The 20,673-nt window shown below is 29.0% G+C and overlaps 2 protein-coding genes across 3 annotated transcripts; both read right to left on the bottom strand.

Moving 5' to 3' along the window:
• Window positions 1-303: 303 nt before the first annotated feature.
• On the bottom strand, window positions 304-5,629 carry LOC112751627 (MACPF domain-containing protein CAD1). Of its 2 annotated transcripts, none has more exons than XM_025800842.3 (7): window positions 4,805-5,629; window positions 3,684-3,922; window positions 3,399-3,594; window positions 3,215-3,292; window positions 2,540-2,723; window positions 2,113-2,276; window positions 304-1,234 (listed from the first exon to the last, which is right to left on the bottom strand). In XM_025800842.3, exons 1-7 carry the CDS (start codon window positions 5,060-5,062, stop codon window positions 602-604), a joined length of 1,752 nt encoding a protein of 583 aa, XP_025656627.1. In that variant the 5' UTR covers window positions 5,063-5,629; the 3' UTR covers window positions 304-601. The 2 variants fall into 2 exon arrangements, with proteins under 2 accessions (XP_025656627.1, XP_025656635.1); XM_025800850.3 differs by having other exon boundaries at window positions 3,684-3,944; window positions 4,805-5,504.
• Window positions 5,630-12,945: 7,316 nt separating this feature from the next.
• LOC112728411 (protein DETOXIFICATION 53-like) lies at window positions 12,946-18,982 on the bottom strand. Its single transcript, XM_025778532.1, has 2 exons — window positions 18,791-18,982; window positions 12,946-14,364 (listed from the first exon to the last, which is right to left on the bottom strand). Exons 1-2 carry the CDS (start codon window positions 18,980-18,982, stop codon window positions 12,946-12,948), a joined length of 1,611 nt encoding a protein of 536 aa, XP_025634317.1.
• Window positions 18,983-20,673: the final 1,691 nt, after the last annotated feature.

Below are 20,673 nucleotides of genomic sequence, written 5' to 3'. Positions count from 1 at the left end.
AAAATATCTAAAATAATTTTTATTAGTAAACGATAATATATATACTATTTATAAATTCATTTCAAGAATATAAATTAAGAATAAAATTAGACACTACTACATGTGATAATATCTAAGTGTATCCAAACATATTCGAAAAAACATTTTGTAATTTTTTATTATGATACAGTTAAACACAAAAAACAAGTGTATCAAACAAATATCCACTAAGTGTTGTATTCAAAATATATTTAATATGCGAATACAGCATCTCAACAAAGTGTCCTACTTTATGGTACGTATAATATAAATCAAGTCCATAAGGATAGCAACATTTTCTATTCTCTTTTGTATTGTAAGCACTAAGCACATAATATGATCATTGATCTAATAATGGAGTTACTAGTGTGGGAACAAGTTCCAAATCCTATAAACATGAACATTTATATAAGCAGCAATAGCAAAAGAAACAAAGCATTTCCGACCACTAACCCCATAATTAAGCTTCCTACTCATCTCTCAGGTCATCATCAAACCATAATAAAATGTTTTCTACTAATTTAGCACATAAAAACACTGCACATCACCATACAAACAAACAAAAAAACATGGACAGTGAAAATCAGTAATTTAGCAATGAATATTTAACCCTCAAAACAATTTTCCCTTTCTCAACACCAAGCTTTCCACCAGTAACTAACCAATGCCCTGGAGGATCTTGAGGTCCCTTGCTCATTTCGGACAAGTCGACATACTTCATCAACTTGTTCCCTACCACGTTTTCTCTAGAACCAGAACTTGAGTTGTCAGGACTAGAACTGTCCCCGGAAGTTGAGATTTTCGATGACTTGATCGGGGTGTGATCCCATAGTGATCTACGGATCGTGCAGCCAGGTAACCTAGAATACAAGAGTTTCATGTACAATACATTCCGGGGTCCGAAATCCCATACTCCAAGCTGTGCTCCAGTAACTATGTACACACCAGAGGAGTCTCCTATAAAGGTTTCTGGGTTCTCAATCGGCGCAGTGCTCACATGAGAAAAGTTCTTCCACTTAACAGGCTCGAACCACCGGCTATCTTGTTCCTCGGGTCCTTGCCACTTGGGAGCACCGATAGCTACATGGTTGTCCCAATACGGCTGAAGGATCTTCGGAAGGGATACCAAGTGTTGAAGATGAACAGATAGCCGATTCTGCTTATTTCCTTCTAGACAAAGCCGTAAGCCAGTTACCAGCCTACGTCCAACCGTAATCTGCATTTAAACAGAACCACCATGTTCAGATTTAAAGGAAATTTTACAACTTGTCTTTTTACAAAGGCAACAAAGAAGATATTGATTTTTTTTAAACTAACTTTTTCAAAAAATATTATCTCTTAATTGAAATTCTGGTAATTTTGTAGAATTTATACAAATATATAAAATGTGAATTTTTTTTCAAGAAAAAGCTAAAGCACACATCCAGGCTCACCAAATACCCAAACGAGATAAAACTGCTAAGAACAATACACAAGATATCAAGTAATGTTCACAAGAAGATATCAACTGATGAAAAAGTGAAAGAAGAAAAATACGACAAATATCGGTAGTTAGTGTCTTCAACTGTTGTGAATTGGATTCATATTTATTTCCTTTCAAGGCTAGACAGCGAATATGCATAATCCAATTTCAACAATTAAAGCTGCCGCGTTGAGAACAACAGAAAAATGATGTACAAGCTGCCTCAAATTCATGCCAAAATAAAATTATGAAAGTAGTTGACTTAGATTTTATAAGGATTGCTACAAGTAGTTGGACTTTAATAGCCCCAACACGAGTTTCAATTGTGGATAAAAAGTGCACAGTCAACATAACTAAAATTAGGGGAATCACTTTATCCATATATCGAAATGAGAACTCCATATCACTTAGGAACCAATTCATTACCATCAGATTTGAAGACAATTGGTAAAGGCACAAGCATCTTAGGTCTTAAAACTATATATGTTGCCTAATACATTCCGAAGTCAGAAAACATGAAACAAGAAGTGTTCACATTACGCCAGAAAATGGGATCATTGACAAAGGTTCAGAAGTCTCAATGTGAAGTAAAACATCACAAATTTGAAAAATGATTTTATTTTATTTTTTACCTGCTCTTGACTGACATAAAGCTTCTGGCCCATTATGCTGAATTGTAAAGATGGGCATACAGGTTCCTTCCTTTGGTGACCTGGAATCCTGTCCCGCAGAGGAGCCCAAACGCGAGGAATCTGAAACTCTAGGAAATACCTAAGTTCTTCAATAGGAGGCTTATCTGAGCACAAAATTCAAGGGGAAAGCTATATTAGATCATACTCTTAGTAGCCGAAAAAGAGTATCTAAAACAACTTGAGAGAAATACTTGCATGCTCGTAGAGTACATTTAAAATGTATTCCAAAAAAATTCAGAACCATTCATTTCTTTCACTTTTATATGATTTTTAAACTTTACATATGAAATTGAGTGGGAGATGTTTTTGGAACATGGATTAAATGTTCTCCATAAGCATTTGAGTATTTTAGGATTCGATTACTTACATTCAAGATAAAGATTAATAGCACGAGTCAAATGCTCCTTGCCGGGTATTTCATCAAGGAGATTTGTTATAGGACAAAAAGTCATCTCAATGATATCTGGGGAGGACTTAACAGTTTTTATCCATTTCATGTGGTTTTGTTCCAAATCATCTCCTCCTCTTCTTCTAAAAATAACCGTGACATCCTAATCAACATGCATTTGAATAAGTTAGAATGTTGGCCTTCTATTATGCCATCAATTACTAATGAATAAAAAATTGAACAAATTATTCTTGATCAGAGAGGGAGTATTTGGTACCCATATCCATTATCCATTCATCATAGGAAATTATTAAATGCTTAGTTTTATTTTCTTTCTATGTCAAGAAAGTCTAGGAATTCATTAAAGGATGGCGAAACGAAAAATTGGGTTCGCTCATGAGGGGGAATGAGGAAATAACCGTAACAGATGTATATTTATTCATAGATGGTGCAGAAACCAAGATTTGTGTACTTCGATGCCTAAGATACAATAGATTAGCAAAGTCATCATAAGAGTCTACCCACACTTCTTTGGTTCTCAAAAAGTTTACTCCAAAATTAGAAAATCAGTTCCTCAGAAAAAGTTTAATGATTTTGGTTAGTATTGCAAAAATTATCTTATGAACATAACATAGCATAACATATATTGCATACTTCTTTGCCGCTAGGATATGTTGCAGTCGTAGGTTGAGGGTAAATCCCTTGGCTATTGAAGGAAAAAGGATCAATACCCTGCAAAACATGTAATTAAAATAAAATAATATCATATATTACTTGCTATGATGAACCCAAATCATATCAATTTACTCAAGAAAAAGTGGAAATAAAGTGAACTAGCCTTATCCTTGGATTTTGTTTGACCTGAACTTGTATGGCTATTGATGTCAGAGAACCTCTGATTTCCAATTTCTTGAATATAGTTCTTTATCTCCAACTTTGACAATGGTGAACTATGGTGTTGTTTAACATAAATAACATCTTTACCACCAATAGTTATCGAAGTAATTACATGAGTCCCGAAATTTTCAATAAAGCTGCCAAAATGGAACCAAAAGTCAAGGAAAATCCAAAGATAGATATTATGCTTGTTACAGCGTTCTGTGGATAACTTGTATAAACATACCTTGCCAAGGACGGCGGATCCCAACTAACTGGTACAACCCTTTTGACATTTTGTTGCAATGTTAAGTGGGATTTTTTAAGCTGAACCTTTGCAAGGGGAATGTAAAATCCATCTGAGGACAAGGTTTTTGTAGCCGCAGCATCAATAAGTTTTGAACCAGTGAAGCTAAATGCGGAATTAAAGCTCCCAATAGCAAAGCTCCCTGATACATTTGCCTTATTGTTGAAATATTCAACCATCTGTGGTCAAGTTACAAAAAAACTACCATAAATGTTTTAAGACATGCCCCGCCAAAAGCAACACAATTTAGAATAAGAAATGACAGTAGTAAGCGTAATTTAGATATTTGAGGCAAACAAGAAAACCATGTAAAGTAGAAACATTCTCAGATAGTATCTTAGGCCGAATTTAATAACCGTTTTAAGATAGAAATATAGAGGCAGTGGGAGACACAAATCTATCTGGAGAAATCGGCAGATATAAAAACAAACAAAATGTCTCTGAAGGAAAAATTTTTTGCCAATTTCTATCCACACAATAAATGAGGACAATGGCGACAATAACAGAGGCACAACTTTTCTGTGGTGCGGCCCTTCCCCGGACTTTGCGTTAACGCAGGATGCTTGTGCACCAGGCTGCCCTCTATCTCTATTGCCTCTATATTTGCTGTTCTGAAACACATATTAAACTCGGCCTTAAATTTAATCCTAATGCTAAATTTGGCTATCTAGCCTAAGATTGTCCTCGCTCACTTTGCTTCGATATGCAAGATTCACATCCAAATAATTGACAAATGCACAGCTCAAGCACGAATTTGTAACTCTCATCACCGCAAAACCCATTAGGGGGCATGAAAAAACCACAAAAAATATGAAGAATACTAATTCAGGGGTTTTCATTACATTAGAGCGCCCTCCAGAATCATATATCATATAACAAAACATAATATTAAAACGATTACATGTAATTGACAATCTTAGGACACTAAATTACATCCAAATCCAATTAAAGAGCACTTTCTTTTGATCAAGTCAACACAAACATTTTCACAAACACGTAAGAAGCATAACAACAACACATCTATAATTATAGAAAAATTCTCAAATCTAGAAAAAGTTTACCTCTTGGAAACTATACACTCCAGAATTCTGACGCTCTATGGGTTCCTGAGAGCATCCAATGTCCCTGGAAACATTCTCAACAACAACATCATCGTACAAGCACATGTCCCTTGGGTGTTCCTCATCAACCTCAACTACCCTCGACCCCGAAACCCCTTTACAATAAAGCAACCTCGTATCAAAGTTCACATCAAAACCTCTTCCTAATGCTTGCAAAGCATTGGTAGCAGTGTGAATTGCTGCTACATGCTCCCCCATATCTCATCCAAAAAAAAAAATCCCCAATTTTCAATACAGTACTTGACGGGTGGAAAAATCTCAGAAATCGAAGGGAATTAGAACGACCCAGATGAAGAAATTACACGAAACCCTCATGAAAGTACACAACTTTAACGTTTTGAGCTATGTGGGCATGTAGCTCAATGAACCAAACATCATATGCCGAGTCTAACTCCAAACGACTTGACTCAGTAAAAAAAAAAAAAAAAAAAAAAACTCGATTCAACCACCACTCCTTTTCTTCTCGTTTCTGAAGATGGAAATGGATCTCAAAGTGATGAAGATTTTATCCAAAATCTGGTTTTTTGGGTTTTTTTTTTTGGGATGGTGCTACAGCTACTTTCTTCTGATACCTGTGTCAGTGTTTATTTCTCTCTCTCTCTCTCTCTGTAAAACTAAAACCAAGTATCTACATTGACATAATCGTACGATGTAGGGAAAGTAGTTGTTTTTCTAGTTTTCTACCTTTGGGAGACTGATTTTTAGTTTTGTGGAGAGATGAATTTGGGGTTTTGTTTGTTTGTTTGTACAAAGAGGCATTGACTTGAGTTTCAGAAGTCTCATGCATTTTTACTTTTCAGATCAAATCAGAAGCGTTTGCGTGTTCTTTTGCCTAAAATCTTGACCGTCCATTCCTTAGTCCAAACACGTGTGCTCAACTATGGTCCAAGTCTTCTTCCAAGATTCTAAATTTTGTTTTTATAGTTCACTTATTTAATTAACAAATTAAATGTTATCAATGTTTGGAAACTTAACTTATTTCAACTAATCTGAATTATTTATGTTAGTTGATTATTTTGGCAAAAGATCTTTTTAAAAGAAAAATTCTTGGAATCAATAATTTTAAATATTTTTTATTATTTGATCAATGTAAATTTTAAATTGGTTTTAATAAATAAATTTTATTAATTTATGTGTGTAAAATTTGAAAAATATAAGTACAACTATATTAATTTTTATGTATAAAATTATGATAAATATAGATATAAATTATATATTTTTTTGTGTGTAAAATATTTGTAAACATAAATACAAATTATTACTAATTAAGTACTCATAAAAAATTGTCACACAAATCTGTAAAATTCCAGTTAAATACGGAGATGATTCAAATTACGTGGGCATACAATAATTTAGGCCAATACACAGTCTAATCTGGCTACTCTATAGTTTACCAATTTTACTATTCGCCTATTGAGCTAAAGCATCCTCGTTTTTAGATGAAAGAGATTTGGTAGCAGATTTAGAATTTAAAGTGTCCACCCAAAATTAAAATTTTCATAAGAATTATTCAAATATTTTTAGTCTTTCAATCATTTTTATATAGATATTACGATCTAATGAATTATATAAGTTGTGACCACATCCATTAGATGCATATTTAGCTTATGATATGTAGATAAGTTAATCAAATATTTAAAGATAATTGTATCAACTATAGAAGAGTAGGTCTCCTCAAAATCTGTACCAAGTCTTTGTGAAAAACTTTGTACTATAAGTCAAATTTTATAGCGTACAATTTTATTATTCTCATTTTCTTTTCTCACAAATACCCATTTGTATTCAACAAGTTTCGTACCTTTAGACATTTAGACTAGATAGCCAAAAACTTCACATTTTGCAAGTGAGTCTAATTTAATTTTCATGATTTTTTTTCAATTTTTTCAATTATCCATTCTGTCATGATCCCGCCTGACTATGATTGACGCTTAGAAAAATCATTCACAGTAAGCCTAAGAAATAAATTTCACAAAATAAAATCAAATATAATTTCTTACAATACTATCTTTACATGCTTAGATATTAAATTTAACTCAAATTGATAAGTATAAGTATATGAAATTTTAGTTTAAAATTTACTACAAAACATGGTCATAATTGCATATATTTTTCAAGTTATGAAGACTATATATAACAATATTTACAAAACAAACTATCTCACGTCATTCTGGTTGGATCTTGTCTGTAAAATATGGAGCATTAAATAAATCTAAAGATTTATCAAGATATTTACATAAGACATCATGTTATTGGACAATACTAACGCACCAATTCAAATAATACTAGAATGAAATTGATGGAACAAAGTTAAGAATAAGGCTCTTATCTGAAAAGAAAAATAATAGAGTGAATTTTGCAACTTAGTGATAAACAAAGCATTCATAACTCTTGTGCGACAATTGTACAAATATAATGCACTTGGCTAAAATAAATCTATTATAGTAACAGTGGATAAAATTTATTCGAACACATAAGCAAATCTATTATAACAATAGTGATAGAAGTATATTCTAACACATAGATGATTATTGATAGATATTAAGGATTAAACTTTTAATATTCCTTTTATAAAAAAAACGAAAGTTATCTAATCTAAAAAAATCATCAAAATAATAGACAAAAATTATATTTAGGTGGTTATTTTTTCTGTGTCAACCTGAAATAGACATGTTTTACTGATTTTATGGACATGAATTGACGAGTACCATTTTATTTTATTGCAAGAAACCAAAGATAATTCAAAACGCAGCGACAAGACAGGACAATGCATAAATAGAAGTGGTTAAGGAGGTTGTGTAACGAAAAACGAAATTAATACTATGTTGAACAGTGATGAAGGTGAACCAACGGTGCAGAAGTGAAGCAAAGGTGCAATGGCTTAAGATGGTAGCAACAAAAATCACGGTGATATCAACTCCTGTAGTGAGTTCTGGCGGCAACAGAAGCTCTAACAACAACAGTGATGTTAGCAGCCGTGATCTTTATTAATACCGTCAACTCCTTCTTCTCTTATAGTCACCGATCTCTCTCCTTCTCTAGTCGTTCCCTTTCTCCTCTATTTAGCGGCCGCAAAGCCACTACTATGCCTCCTCCTCCTTCACCATCGTGCTCTCTCTCTCTCTCCTTCCCTCGGCGGCAACGACTCCAAATCCAACGACCCCATGTCTCCTTCCTTCCTTCTTTCTTTCTAATCATCTCCTTTCTCTTTTTCTTTATGATTTATGTGGCTAGAAGACAAGGATGAGAGAGTGTGTGGTTAGGATTAAAGAAAACAAAATATCAAGTGAGATGCCCATAATTTTATTTATTTACTTATCTTCTTTTTTTTTGAATTATTACATATTCGTTGACATTCTTTGACAAATTTTTGTTCAATATCCTCATTTTCGTTCGTAATATTTAGCGCTACATTCTATAAAAATATGTTGTCGACAATTATTTTTCTTCGGTTTCAATTTTTCTCGTAAAGACAATTTATTAAGATATCATCATTTTGATGATTTTCAAGTACCTGAATATCTTTTAATATTTTAATTATGTTATGACTTTGGACAACTGTAAGTGTCCCAAATATGTCTTTGTCTACCTCAATAGAAAGAGTATTTGCCTCTTTACTATAATTTTTTTCTCTTCTTTTACAAGAATTTTTATCTTTAGAAATGACTAGCATACCACACGTTTGCCATGTGTTTGCACTATTTATCATTTGTTCAACATGGACATCAATTCAAATTGGAACATTTTTAGTTGGTGTATGGAATTTTGTTATCCTTTTTGTATCAGAAAATGTATCAAAAAATTTATTTATAATTTTTTATAAATGTATAATCTTTTAAAATTCTAATTCATATTGTCCTAATCGAGAATTCAAATGTAGTAATGATGATACATTTCAATTTAGCTCTTTTGCCAGCTGTTTATTTTATCATTTTAATGTTGAAAATATTGTTTTATTAAAGGGACAATTTGTAAATCAAGTTTTAAATACATATTCTGTTTGTATCTCTAGATACCTCACAATAGAAGGAGTATCATATCCAACATATATTTTCAAGTTTTTTTGGGGTCCTATTTTGGTTCGATTAGGTGGAGCAATTGGAATATATATCGCATTCCAAATATTCTCAAATAGATGTTTGACTATTGTCCAAAAGTCAATTATAAAAGAGAAAATTTGTGATAACTTGTTGTCTTTAAATGAATAAGTGTTGCAGCATGTAAAATAGCAGACCCCTAATAAAAAATTAGGAGATCCGTTCTTATAAATAAGGATCTAGTAGTTAATTGGAGGTATTTAATAAGTGATTTTGTTAGCCCATTTTTGTTTATGAACATGAGCTACTGGATGTTGAACACTTATACAAATAACCATGCAATAAGTATCAAAAGCTTTAGAAGCAAATTCACCAGCATTGTTAAGATGAATTATTTTAATTGATTTTTTTTTTTGGAAATTATGCTTTTAATTTTATAATTTGCGCAAGTAATCTCGCAAACACCAAATTGTGAGATGATAATAAGCACACATGAGATCATCTTAATAATTCATCTATTAGCACAATAAAATATCTACAAGATTCATATGGTGAATAAATTAGTCCACATATATCACATTGAATCCACTCAAAAAATTCAGGAGATTCAAATCTAATCTTTGTTGTTGATGATTTTATAATTAGTTTTTCCTGAAAATATATGCAACAGAACATAATTCACTATATTAAAGAATTTTATGGTTCTTCCGTGAATGTCCTTATAAATTTTCAATGATCCTTTGTATCATTTATAAATTTTTAATAATCCTTTGTATCATTGTTGTTCCGAAATGACCTAATCAATTATATCCAATAGTAAATTGATTTGGATTAGTAAATTTTTGATTTATTATAACATATGATTTAATTGCACTAATGGTATAATATATATCAAAAGAAAACATAGACACTTTTTTAATATAATTTTTTTATTTAAATCACAACTCATAATAGAACTCATTGTTATCCTCATTTAATGTCTCAATATAATATCTACTTTTATGAATATTTTTAAAATTTAACAAATTTATTTGCGATTTTGTAGATAATAACGCATTATCTACAATAAATTTTACTCCTCTAGAATACAAAATAATAACACCTCTTCCAAAACCATCATCAATTATTTTACTTATATCAATAATAATAGTAATATTTGTCTCTTTACGTACAAAGTTGGCAAAATAAATTTTATTTTTGAGAATAATATGCGTTCCTGTACTATCGTAAAATAAATGTCTTCTCCTTGTATCTTCATTATTTTCTTCACAAGAAAGAATAAATAAGTAAAAATATAATTCAACCTATGATTTATCTTTGAAATTAATTCTCTTATGAAAATGATAACTCAATCATTTTATAAATACATATATATGTGCGGAGTTAAATCATATTCTTATTTACATAACTATTTTATTTATTACACACATATTATATTAGCACAAATTTATTTATTGATTCTTTGAAATTTATATAAAAAGATAAATTTAAAAGTAAATACATTCAAATATAAATAAATAAAAATATATATTAATATATCAAAAATCAAATATAAAAAAATTATTCAACATTTTTATTATTAATTAAATAACTAATATTTTCTTCAACATCTTTAAAAAAATTAAACACATCATAATGAGTTGTGGTAGAAATATTTTTTGAAATAAAATAATTTTTATTTTTTTATTCTCTTTTAAAAGATGCTTAGTAAAATTCAATTAAGTGATTTGGCCTATGATAAATAAATATGTGACCAATGACATTTACCACTACAACAATAACATCTTCTTTCTATATTCTTATTGTGCCAATTTTTTTCTTTATTATCCCACTTTTTGTAGGATATTTTATTATTGAAATATCTTTTCTTCTTTCCTTTATTATATTTGTTACTAAAATAGTGGTCTTTATCATTTTTTAGATTATAATGCGTCACATTCACTTTCGAAAATAGAGCAGAACTAAAGAGGTAAGCTTTATGATTTTTCATGAGCAATTCGTTATTCTATTCTATCATAAGAAGACATGTAATTAATTCAGAATATTTTATAAATTCCTTCTCTTGATATTGCTGTTGTAAGAGCATATTTGAGGCATGAAAGATCGAATATATTTTCTTTAGCATATCACTATCAGTAACATTTTCTTCACACAATTTTAATTGGAGATTATTTTGAATATTGTAGAATCATATTCAGTGATGGATTTAAAATTATGTAAACACAAATGTAACTATTTATATCAAGCATTTGGAAGAATCACTGGTTTTTGGAGATAATATCTTTCCTCTAGACTCTACCATAGTTTTGTTGATTTTTTTATGGTAATATATTCATTTTGATTTCTTTGTCAACATGACGATGAAGGAAAATCATTATAGTAACGCGATCCTTTTAAGCGTTGCATTATTGTTTGTGTTAATGACATTATTGAAATTCATTGAGTTAAGGTGAATTTCAGCATCTACAATCTATGATAATTTTTTTTAAAAATATAAAGTGGTACAAATTCCAAACAAAAAAGATTTGATCTAATTAAAATTTCTTACCTTAAAAATTTTCGTACTGATAACTTGTTGGAAAAATATGATAAAAGTAGATAAATAAAATAGAGATTTAAATATGAAAATATAGAAAATTGTATCTTAATGATATCCTTACAATATAATACTTGATAATTTATGAAAATAGATTTTCTATTATAAAAATAATACACAAGAATTCAACACAAAAACTAGAATAATGTAAACTTATAAACTAAATATATCTTAAAACCTTCTCTTTAAAATTTATTTATAGATAAAAATTTTAAAATGAATAATAATAAGATATTATTTACTTAACTCACTTAGCTTACTAATAAGTTAAAACATTATAAAAACTTTCTCCTATTAATTCATAATATTCTATATTTTATTATGATAAAAAATTTATAATTGATAATACTACATATTTCATGATGTATGATAATTTTTCATGATGATATGACATCTACACTAATAACCATTTTAAACTTTTATAACAATTTAGAACAATTTGTTTTTGGTCGTCGAGTTTAGACCATATCTGATTAGATTAATTCAGAAGAGAATAAATTAAATTATTTGGCTGGTGAAGGAAAAGGGCTGGCTGAAAATCCCTGATTTTTTTTTTGTCTTTAAAACCCTTCTTTCCAAACATTATATTTTAATTTTTGGTCAGATTTCACTATCCTTTTAGTGGAATTTAGACCACAAAAAAATTTCAAATTGGGCTAAAACTAGCTACCCCAATGGGCATTGAAGTTATTACCAAAAATGTGGCCTCATTTAAGAATGAACGTTTTCATGAGACCCAACAAGAATATTATTGGATATTGACATCTGGATGCGATTCATGATATGAGGTGAGTTTAGGCCATGCTTCCATTATGTCCAAAAAAAAAAAAGGAAAAGAAAAGGCTATGCTTCCACTAAATTTTTCCAAATCGAGCTTGCTGAACCTATTTTCTTGGTAAAGTATAAGTATCTTGATAAAAGTGGTCAAAGTGTCACAGTTAAACGATTTTTTTTAAACCAATTTAAAATAGTCAAGTGACAATTGGTTAACTCACTTATTCGTTTAAATTTATTGATCAATAATAAATTTTTAAATGAATCTTATACAGTAAACTAATCCTTAACCTAGCAGATTGGAAAAATATCACATGAAAAACTAAAAAAAAAAAAAATTGTACCCTCTAATTTTGCATTTTGTTTCTGAACAAAACAATACCCAAATACAACCTTACTTAAACTTGTGACAATATGTTTAACTCATTGATTTAATTCGTATTCCAGTTAAGACTTTTCAATAAGATTAAAGATTTTCTTATGTACATACATACATACCATCATACAGTGTATACATAAAAGAATATAATGAATTAAGAGAAAACGTTAAATAATGTACATACCTATAGCTTTCACATGGAATATAATTAATGTAGTATATAAAAGAATAATGAATTAATTAAGTCACTCATCAAAGAAGTAGATGAATAATTGAATTCTAGTAATTAATTAGTATCTCATAGATCAGAATTAAGTAACCCACTTTCCTCATCATTTACACTAATACTTATCTCCTCTTCAGTAGTAGTTATTTGAGATGATAACTCCACTGCCCTCTTAGTTTGGTGACTCCAATCTGTTCTTACCAATGTGTATATCATCATACAAACACATGAAATTTGTGCTGCTAACATTCCAAACCATAGCCCCACCAATTCAAATTTGTGGACAAATGTTGCAAAAATAGCCACAGGCAAACCAATTAAGTAGAATGCACACAAATTAATCCTAGCACCTAAGTAAGGGCGTGCCGTACCGGATAATATCCCACATGAAACTGTTTGTGGCCAATTGCAAATTTCACACAACCCTAATATTGGAAGCACATTTATTACCATGTCAATGATTTGTGTCTCATCAGTGAAGAGCTTACCCCAATTTCTCCTCACAAACATTAAGAAAATGAATGCTATGATGCTTGAAATAATTGCTATAGTGAAACCAATTATGGCACTATTCTTTGCTTTGTTGGGTTGCATTGCACCTAATAAGTGACCAATTCTTGTTGTCAATGCAATGCTTAGTGAAAATGGAAACACATAGAGTAATGCAAGTGTTTGAATTAGAATGCCCATTGTTGCTACCGTGGCTTGTGGATTACTCAATAGCCCACAAAGAAAGAGCATGATTTCATACCACCACCACTCCAAACAAACCGAAATGCAACTCGGCACGGCCAAGTTTAGCAACGGTTTCCACCCGCGAAATGCTGTGGAAACCGAAGCTTCTTGCCAAGGCTTCAAGGGTTTATCGGAGAAGATAAGATAGAGCAACATTCCTAGTATCATGTTAATGGAATTCAATCCGGTGGCTAGGGCAACTCCCTTGACTCCTAAGTTCAAGTGGATAGTCAAGAAATAATTGATTGGTAGGTGCAAAACCGCCGCAAAAGAAGCAATGACGGTTATTGGTGTGGTTAAACCTTGTGTCCTAAGAAAAGTTCTCAATGGATTAAGGTGTGCTTGTGCTAGGAGTTCAGGAATTGAAAAAAGCATGTAAACTTGTGCGACTTTTGTGACTTGTGGATCTTGACCTAGTAATTGAAGGAGGGGTCCCATATTTAGCCACAGAATTGAAATTGGCATGGTAACAACTAAAAGGAGACATGTTGCCCTAAAAAATGTTTGACTTAGAAGTGAATATCTTTTAGCTCCATATGCTTGACAACAAATTGGGTCCATTCCCATGGTAAGGCCCTTTAGAACTGAATTGGCGGTTATGTTTGCAAAACCAAGTGCTAAAGATCCTCCGGCTAACTCCACTTTTCCTTGGCGACCCAAGAACAACAAAGAGATTGCAGATCTTGAATACATCATAAGGCTAGTCATTATTATTGGGCATGAAATCTTACCAATTGATTTCAACTCTTCTTTCACCTGCAGGTAATTGCATTTCACACTTTGTCACCGTTTAATACACAATCCTAAATCTTGTATCAACTTAAATTTATCAAAATACTAAAACCCAGTTTGGGTAAACATGTTAATTAAATTTCTTTTGAAAAATGAGTATTTATATTTGATTTTTTAGTTTTAAAAGAAGAATGATAAAAACTTTTTATTATAAAAAAGATTATTTTTTTTAATTTCTCTATAAATATTTAAATAATTTTTTCAAAAATTATAATTTAATTTTAAAAATTACACTAAACGTTAATACTATAAATTTTCATAAATTAAAAATTAAAAAAATTACTTATAAATCTATCCAAATTGAACCTAATAAATATATGCTTTTCATGTTAAGTATTTATGAGATTCTATTTGAATTCTCTTTTAGAGTTATTCTATCAATAAATAAGACTGTTGAGAATTGAGTTATACAAATTCACAATTTACCTTAAATTATAACCCTAAAATCCAATATATTTAGCTAAACTCTAAATTCTAAAAACTTTAAATACTAAGTAAGTACATGAATATTTAATGTTAATATTTATGGGATTTTTTTTAAAATTAAAAGAAATACTAGAAGGTTATTAGAATTTATTATTTTTTACTATCAGTTAACTATCAATGTTTAAAAGTATAGGATAAAGTATGTTATTAGATTATTAAACTAAATAAATTAGACTAAAAAAACTGAATTAATGACTAAGTGATGACAAAAAATAATAAATTCTGATGATCCCTAACATTTCTCTAAAAGTAATTCCAAACTCTAGTAGCAAACTAAGCTACTCAGCAATGTTTAGTATTGACTGAAAGCTGATTTATATATTATTTTTTGGGCTTCTAACAAACGTTGAATACTCTATTAATCTCTGGGCAAAACCACCAAGCAATAATTATGAAGTGCTACGACAAAATAAATAAATAAATACAGGTGTTACGGAAAGTGAATGTAGGGTGAGGGATGAAAGTAATAATAAAGTACTTGTTTGTACCAAAACATAAATAAATGAAAAAGAAACATAATGTGCACAGATTCCCCTAACTCCCAAACGACATTCACATGAAAAAAGTTAGGTTCTCATCACTTGAATTTTCATGTGCCATAACATAGTGAAAATTTATAGGTTAATTTTTTTGTCCAAAATGTACGAAATGTTATTCTATATTGTGAAAAAGACTTTGGTCTATACAAGTTTCGATAAATTATATTTTGTTCACTATAGTTTTTTTTTTAAATGAAGTTTAGGTCTTGTTCCTCACAATCAATTAAATAGTTCATAAACTTTCAAAAAATTCTCTATCTTTAAATAGCCAATGAGCTAGTTGGATCATCACTACTTATTAAATCCGTCCTAATTATATCCGTGTCAATTTAAATAGAAAAAGTCTAGGGCCAGCAACTTTGTTAAATTTTGGCCAGCATATAATCAACAAAGAAAAATGAGCCATTGGATGAAATCTCACACTAATCTCACACCATTAAAATCATTATTAATGGCTATTTGATGACTACAAATCACAAAAATTACTGGCCACTAGCATTGCTCATTTAAATAATTGCTATATCATTAAATAATTTTTTGTTTTTGTATTGGTTTAAAAAAGCAACGTTAGATTAAAAATATATTTGTTATAGATTATTTTTAAAAATTTCATATCAATAAAAAATATTTGCTATAATTTTTATATATTGAAAATCAATGTAATATATTTGTTCAAAACATAAAAAGACAAAGGATTGCTCAATTACATCCTTATATGACAAATTCTGATAAAATTTAGTATACATAATCTATCTTTATTATATATTATTGTAATTCAATAGTTGAATCAATAAAATATGCATTTTGTAAAAGGTCATGAGCGGTATAACTTTTCTTAAATTAACAAAAATAGAAAAACCAAACAAAAATAAATAAATAAGAAAAACATAAAAAAAAAAACAAATAGAAGTTAACATTATATGCTATGTTTGGCAAAGTGAATGTGTGAAAGTGTGAGAGAGCCAGGCTGATGCACATGGTAAGATAATTGATTTAGGTTAGGTTTAGTCTACTACTTAATTAAAAAAAGTTTACTTAAAGTTGCAAAAAGGAAAATCTATTGTCATAACTTTTAGGAGCTTAATATTTTCAATTCTCAAGTATTAATGATGTGGGAGGAAAAAGGATAAAATAATAATAAACAAAAGAAAACGAATGCCCTAAATTAGGGCAAGTTGTTGTTACAGAACAATTTTCTTAAATTAAACAATAACCATATTAAAAAAAATTATACATTTAAAAGATTAAAAAACTACATCCAAAATTTATATTGAGCAATTATTAATTATTTTCTTATTATTCTCCAAATTTAATCTAATACGAACGTGTGAGCCAATAAAATTGGAGACAAAATAATGCATCTTCTAGGTAGGTTTTTCATAAAAAGAATGGAGGGTAGGCTTTAAAGAGACCATTTTAAACATCATCATGATATTTATAAATTATTTTATAATATCAAAAACAATGTTTCAGATATATGTATCACAAATTAGTAGGACCAAGTAACTCTATAGTCCAGATCAAATTTCAAGCTTTATTATGATGCATGTCACCACACGCACTTGAAATAACAATTGAAAATTATTGAAAAGTACTCGTCTCACTCAGCATCAAAAGTTCAAAAAAATGATTTTTTTTTAAACGGCTTTTGGAGATAACGGAAAGATACAACATAATATGATTCATTATTTATATTATTTTCATGTTATAATATACAGTTACTGGTATAATAGAGGATAAAATCTGTTAACTTTAACTAATTTGATTCGAGTTAAATCAATACCTTAATTAATAAGATAATTTTTCAATATTTTTATTTATTCATGACTATTTTAGAATATTTATGCTTATAGAAAAAAAAAGTGTCAAAGCACTTAAAATCAATTGTTCATTTAAGTTTGTATATTAGCTAATAGAGTGAACTATTATTCTTTTAGGCTATAAAAATTTTCAATTTTTCAAGAAGTAATCCCCCAAAATTAAAATAATATTGTGATCTTTCAGATTAAAGATTTACTCTATCCAACAAAATTCACCAAATGGTCTCCAAAAGGTTGCATTTTGTTAAATAGCATAAAAAATTGTCTATAAATAATGATAAAGTCTTAAAATTAACATTTATTTGTAAATAGAATAAGTATAAGAAATTAATTTTTAATTAGTCAATATTAATTATTTTTTTATTGTAAAATTTTCTTAACTCATTTTTAAGGATTTAGGTCTATAATTTAGGATTTATAATTTAAAGTTTAAAATTTAAGACAAAAATATAATTTAAAAAATTGACTAATATTGGCGAAAAATTTGACTTCCTAATTGAGTTTTTGTAAATAAATGGATTTTAAGGCTAGATTTTTCTTTCTCTTAACTTGTCTTAAGGAGAATTAATCACATAATTTTAAATTAGAAGTGATAGTTAGATAAAGTCTTGTTCAAACCTAAAAAAGTAAAACCCTAACATTATAGAGAAGCTTTTCAAGACATCACAATTCAAAAAGACTGAAATTGTTGTGGCCAATGACCAAATATGAATGTGATTAAAATCTCAAAGACAAATAAAACAAATTAAAGATTAACTCCCACAAATAATGGCCTTGTATAAGTTTGACAATAATTACTATTCATCATATGAAAATTTTCATACCATTTAATTTTTCAACACAGAACCAGTTCTTGTGGTTTTCGTATAAATGCATGCTAATAAATATGGATAGTTTCTTAAAATTCCATCCACACATTACGTTGTAACATGAATTAGAAGTCCAAATAATTCCAAAGTTATATATGTATCAATAATTGCAAATTTCATTTAAGGTATACTAAAATATGATTACGCAGATTATATGTCACTAATTAAAGCAAATAACAATGATTTAATGGTAAACAAATTTGATGGTATATATATGGGACTTCAAATTGAAGTTAAATCTCATCATCCTCGCTAATAATAATAAAATAATTAAAAGAAGCAAATGCAAAAATGGTGTATATAAAATCTACATGCCAATAATATCATTACTCTTAAATGTTTGGACGTTCAAACAAATAATTAGAATTTGTTTTACAAACTATTCAAACAAGCTAGAGAATGACATAAATATTAGTGATTATATACATGAAAATATTTTTATATAAAAATAATAATTAAAATATTGATTTAGTTAAATTTATTAAATATTTAATAGTTCAGTTATAGTCTTTACATAAAGATATTTTTATATAAGTAATCATTCGGCGACACAAATATAAAAATTTAGTCAAATCAGTCAAATTATCTAACAACTCTCAGATATCAACTTCACGTAAAGTCAACTGCACCTGAACTTCCTCCCACAAATATTAGATAGAAAGAGAGAGTTACAAACCTCGGAGAGAGAAAGATTGGGGAGAAGAGCAAAGAGATGATTATGGAAGCCATTGTTGGAAGCTACTTCATTATTTCCACCTTCTCTTGTTCTCATTATTCTCTCTTCATTGTAATCTCTTCCAACAACCTTTGTTGACGACAACATAGGATCTCCATTTATATTTCCTCGAGATTCAGCACCAGTGCACATGATGTTTTCTCCACAAGCTTTGATTTGAAAATTGGAATATTTAGGAACAACCTTAAAAAAAAGTACAACATATTCAGAAATGGATAATATAATTGTTTAGATCAAATGTACTAGTAAAATTAAAAATTAAAAAAACACATATTCATATCCTTTTCAAACCCCAAGAAAACAGTAGTACAATGAGAAAATGAATTAACATGTCTTAAAAGGGGTGAAAAAAAAATCCAATATCTATGTTTTATTTATTTATTTATTTGTATCATTGAAACTTCAAGAGGGAAAAAAAGAGAGACCAAAATCTTGGTACCTGTAGAAAGTTGTGTACGGACACTGAAGAATGTGGTTAAGGTTTGCAACTATCGTTGGCAATGGCATGAGTGTAACTGCAAAAGAAGTTGTGTATAGCCCAGAGAGCGTTTTGGAAGTTGAGAACAAACCCTTTGAACTAAATTAATGAATACTACATTATTTCTCTTAAACTCTTGCGTTTACTTTATACTTGTGCTTAATTTATATTGTAATAGTTCCATAAAGCCATTGATACCAACACCTTTCCAACTTTATACTTTTTGCTTCACATAGCTATCTAGCAAATTTTTTCCATCCATTTATTTTCACCTAATAGTAATAATATTCAATCCAAGAAAATAAATATAGAAGCAATATAAAGTTGACTATAATAATTATGTAAGTGTTAATAAAAGTAAAGTCATATTTTTTTTTAAATTTTAGTAATACTTTTTAAAAAGTATTATTTAACGATAAAAAGTGTTGTTTTAATTTTAATAATATTTTTTAAAATATCATAATTATCGTAATATAGTAATATTAGAAGGAAAAGTCTAGGGACTAGCAACTTTATTAAATTTTGGCCAGCATGTAATTAGCAAAAAAAAAATAAGTTATTGGATATAATCTCACACCAATCTCACACTATTAAATCATTATTGATGGTTATTTGATGGCTACAGATTATAAAAATTACTATCCCCTAACACTCTTCATATTAGAATAGTTCTTTTAGTAATTAAGTTTTACAGATAAACCCCAATACTTAGTTTCAATAATTTGATAATGTTGGTTCTGAGTCTTATAGTTTGGATCATGCTTAGGTTTTATTCTTAAGCTAAAAATAATAGCATTGCTACATAATATTCGAGAATTTGAACCGATGGCCTATCATAATATCCTATATTGGATACTCTTAAGCCAAAATTTATAGAGTGAACCTGTAGTGGCGATTGTCAGAGCATTTAACAACATGACTTTGTTCTAATATAATTTGTTAGGTCAAACGCTTTTCACAAATCGAAAATTTACAACTATTACTAATCAATGTACATTTTTTTTATAGTTTATCAAAAATATTTTTTTTAAGCATAATGGATTGTACCCATTGCTATTAGCACTAAAGGCTTAGATATATTAGCTAGTATATCGATTAAATAAAATTATTTATCTCCAAAAGAAATTAAATATATAAAAGTAATTATATCTCTAATATATTTTTCAAGTTGATTTTGGATTTTCATAAATTTTATATAAATTTTTTTGTTTATATTATACTGAATTTTTTTCTATAGTTATCAATAATTAACTTTAAATTTTATTGTCATAGATATTTTAATATCATGGTATAAAATTATTTATTCTAAAAATTTAATTAATAAAAAAAATATGTAATAACTTAG

This window comes from Arachis hypogaea, chromosome 2, assembly GCF_003086295.3.
Source record: "Arachis hypogaea cultivar Tifrunner chromosome 2, arahy.Tifrunner.gnm2.J5K5, whole genome shotgun sequence".
Taxonomy (NCBI): Eukaryota; Viridiplantae; Streptophyta; class Magnoliopsida; order Fabales; family Fabaceae; genus Arachis; species Arachis hypogaea.
The sequence above is the reverse complement of the archived record's forward strand: the minus strand, read 5'-3'. Positions and strand labels throughout refer to the sequence as shown.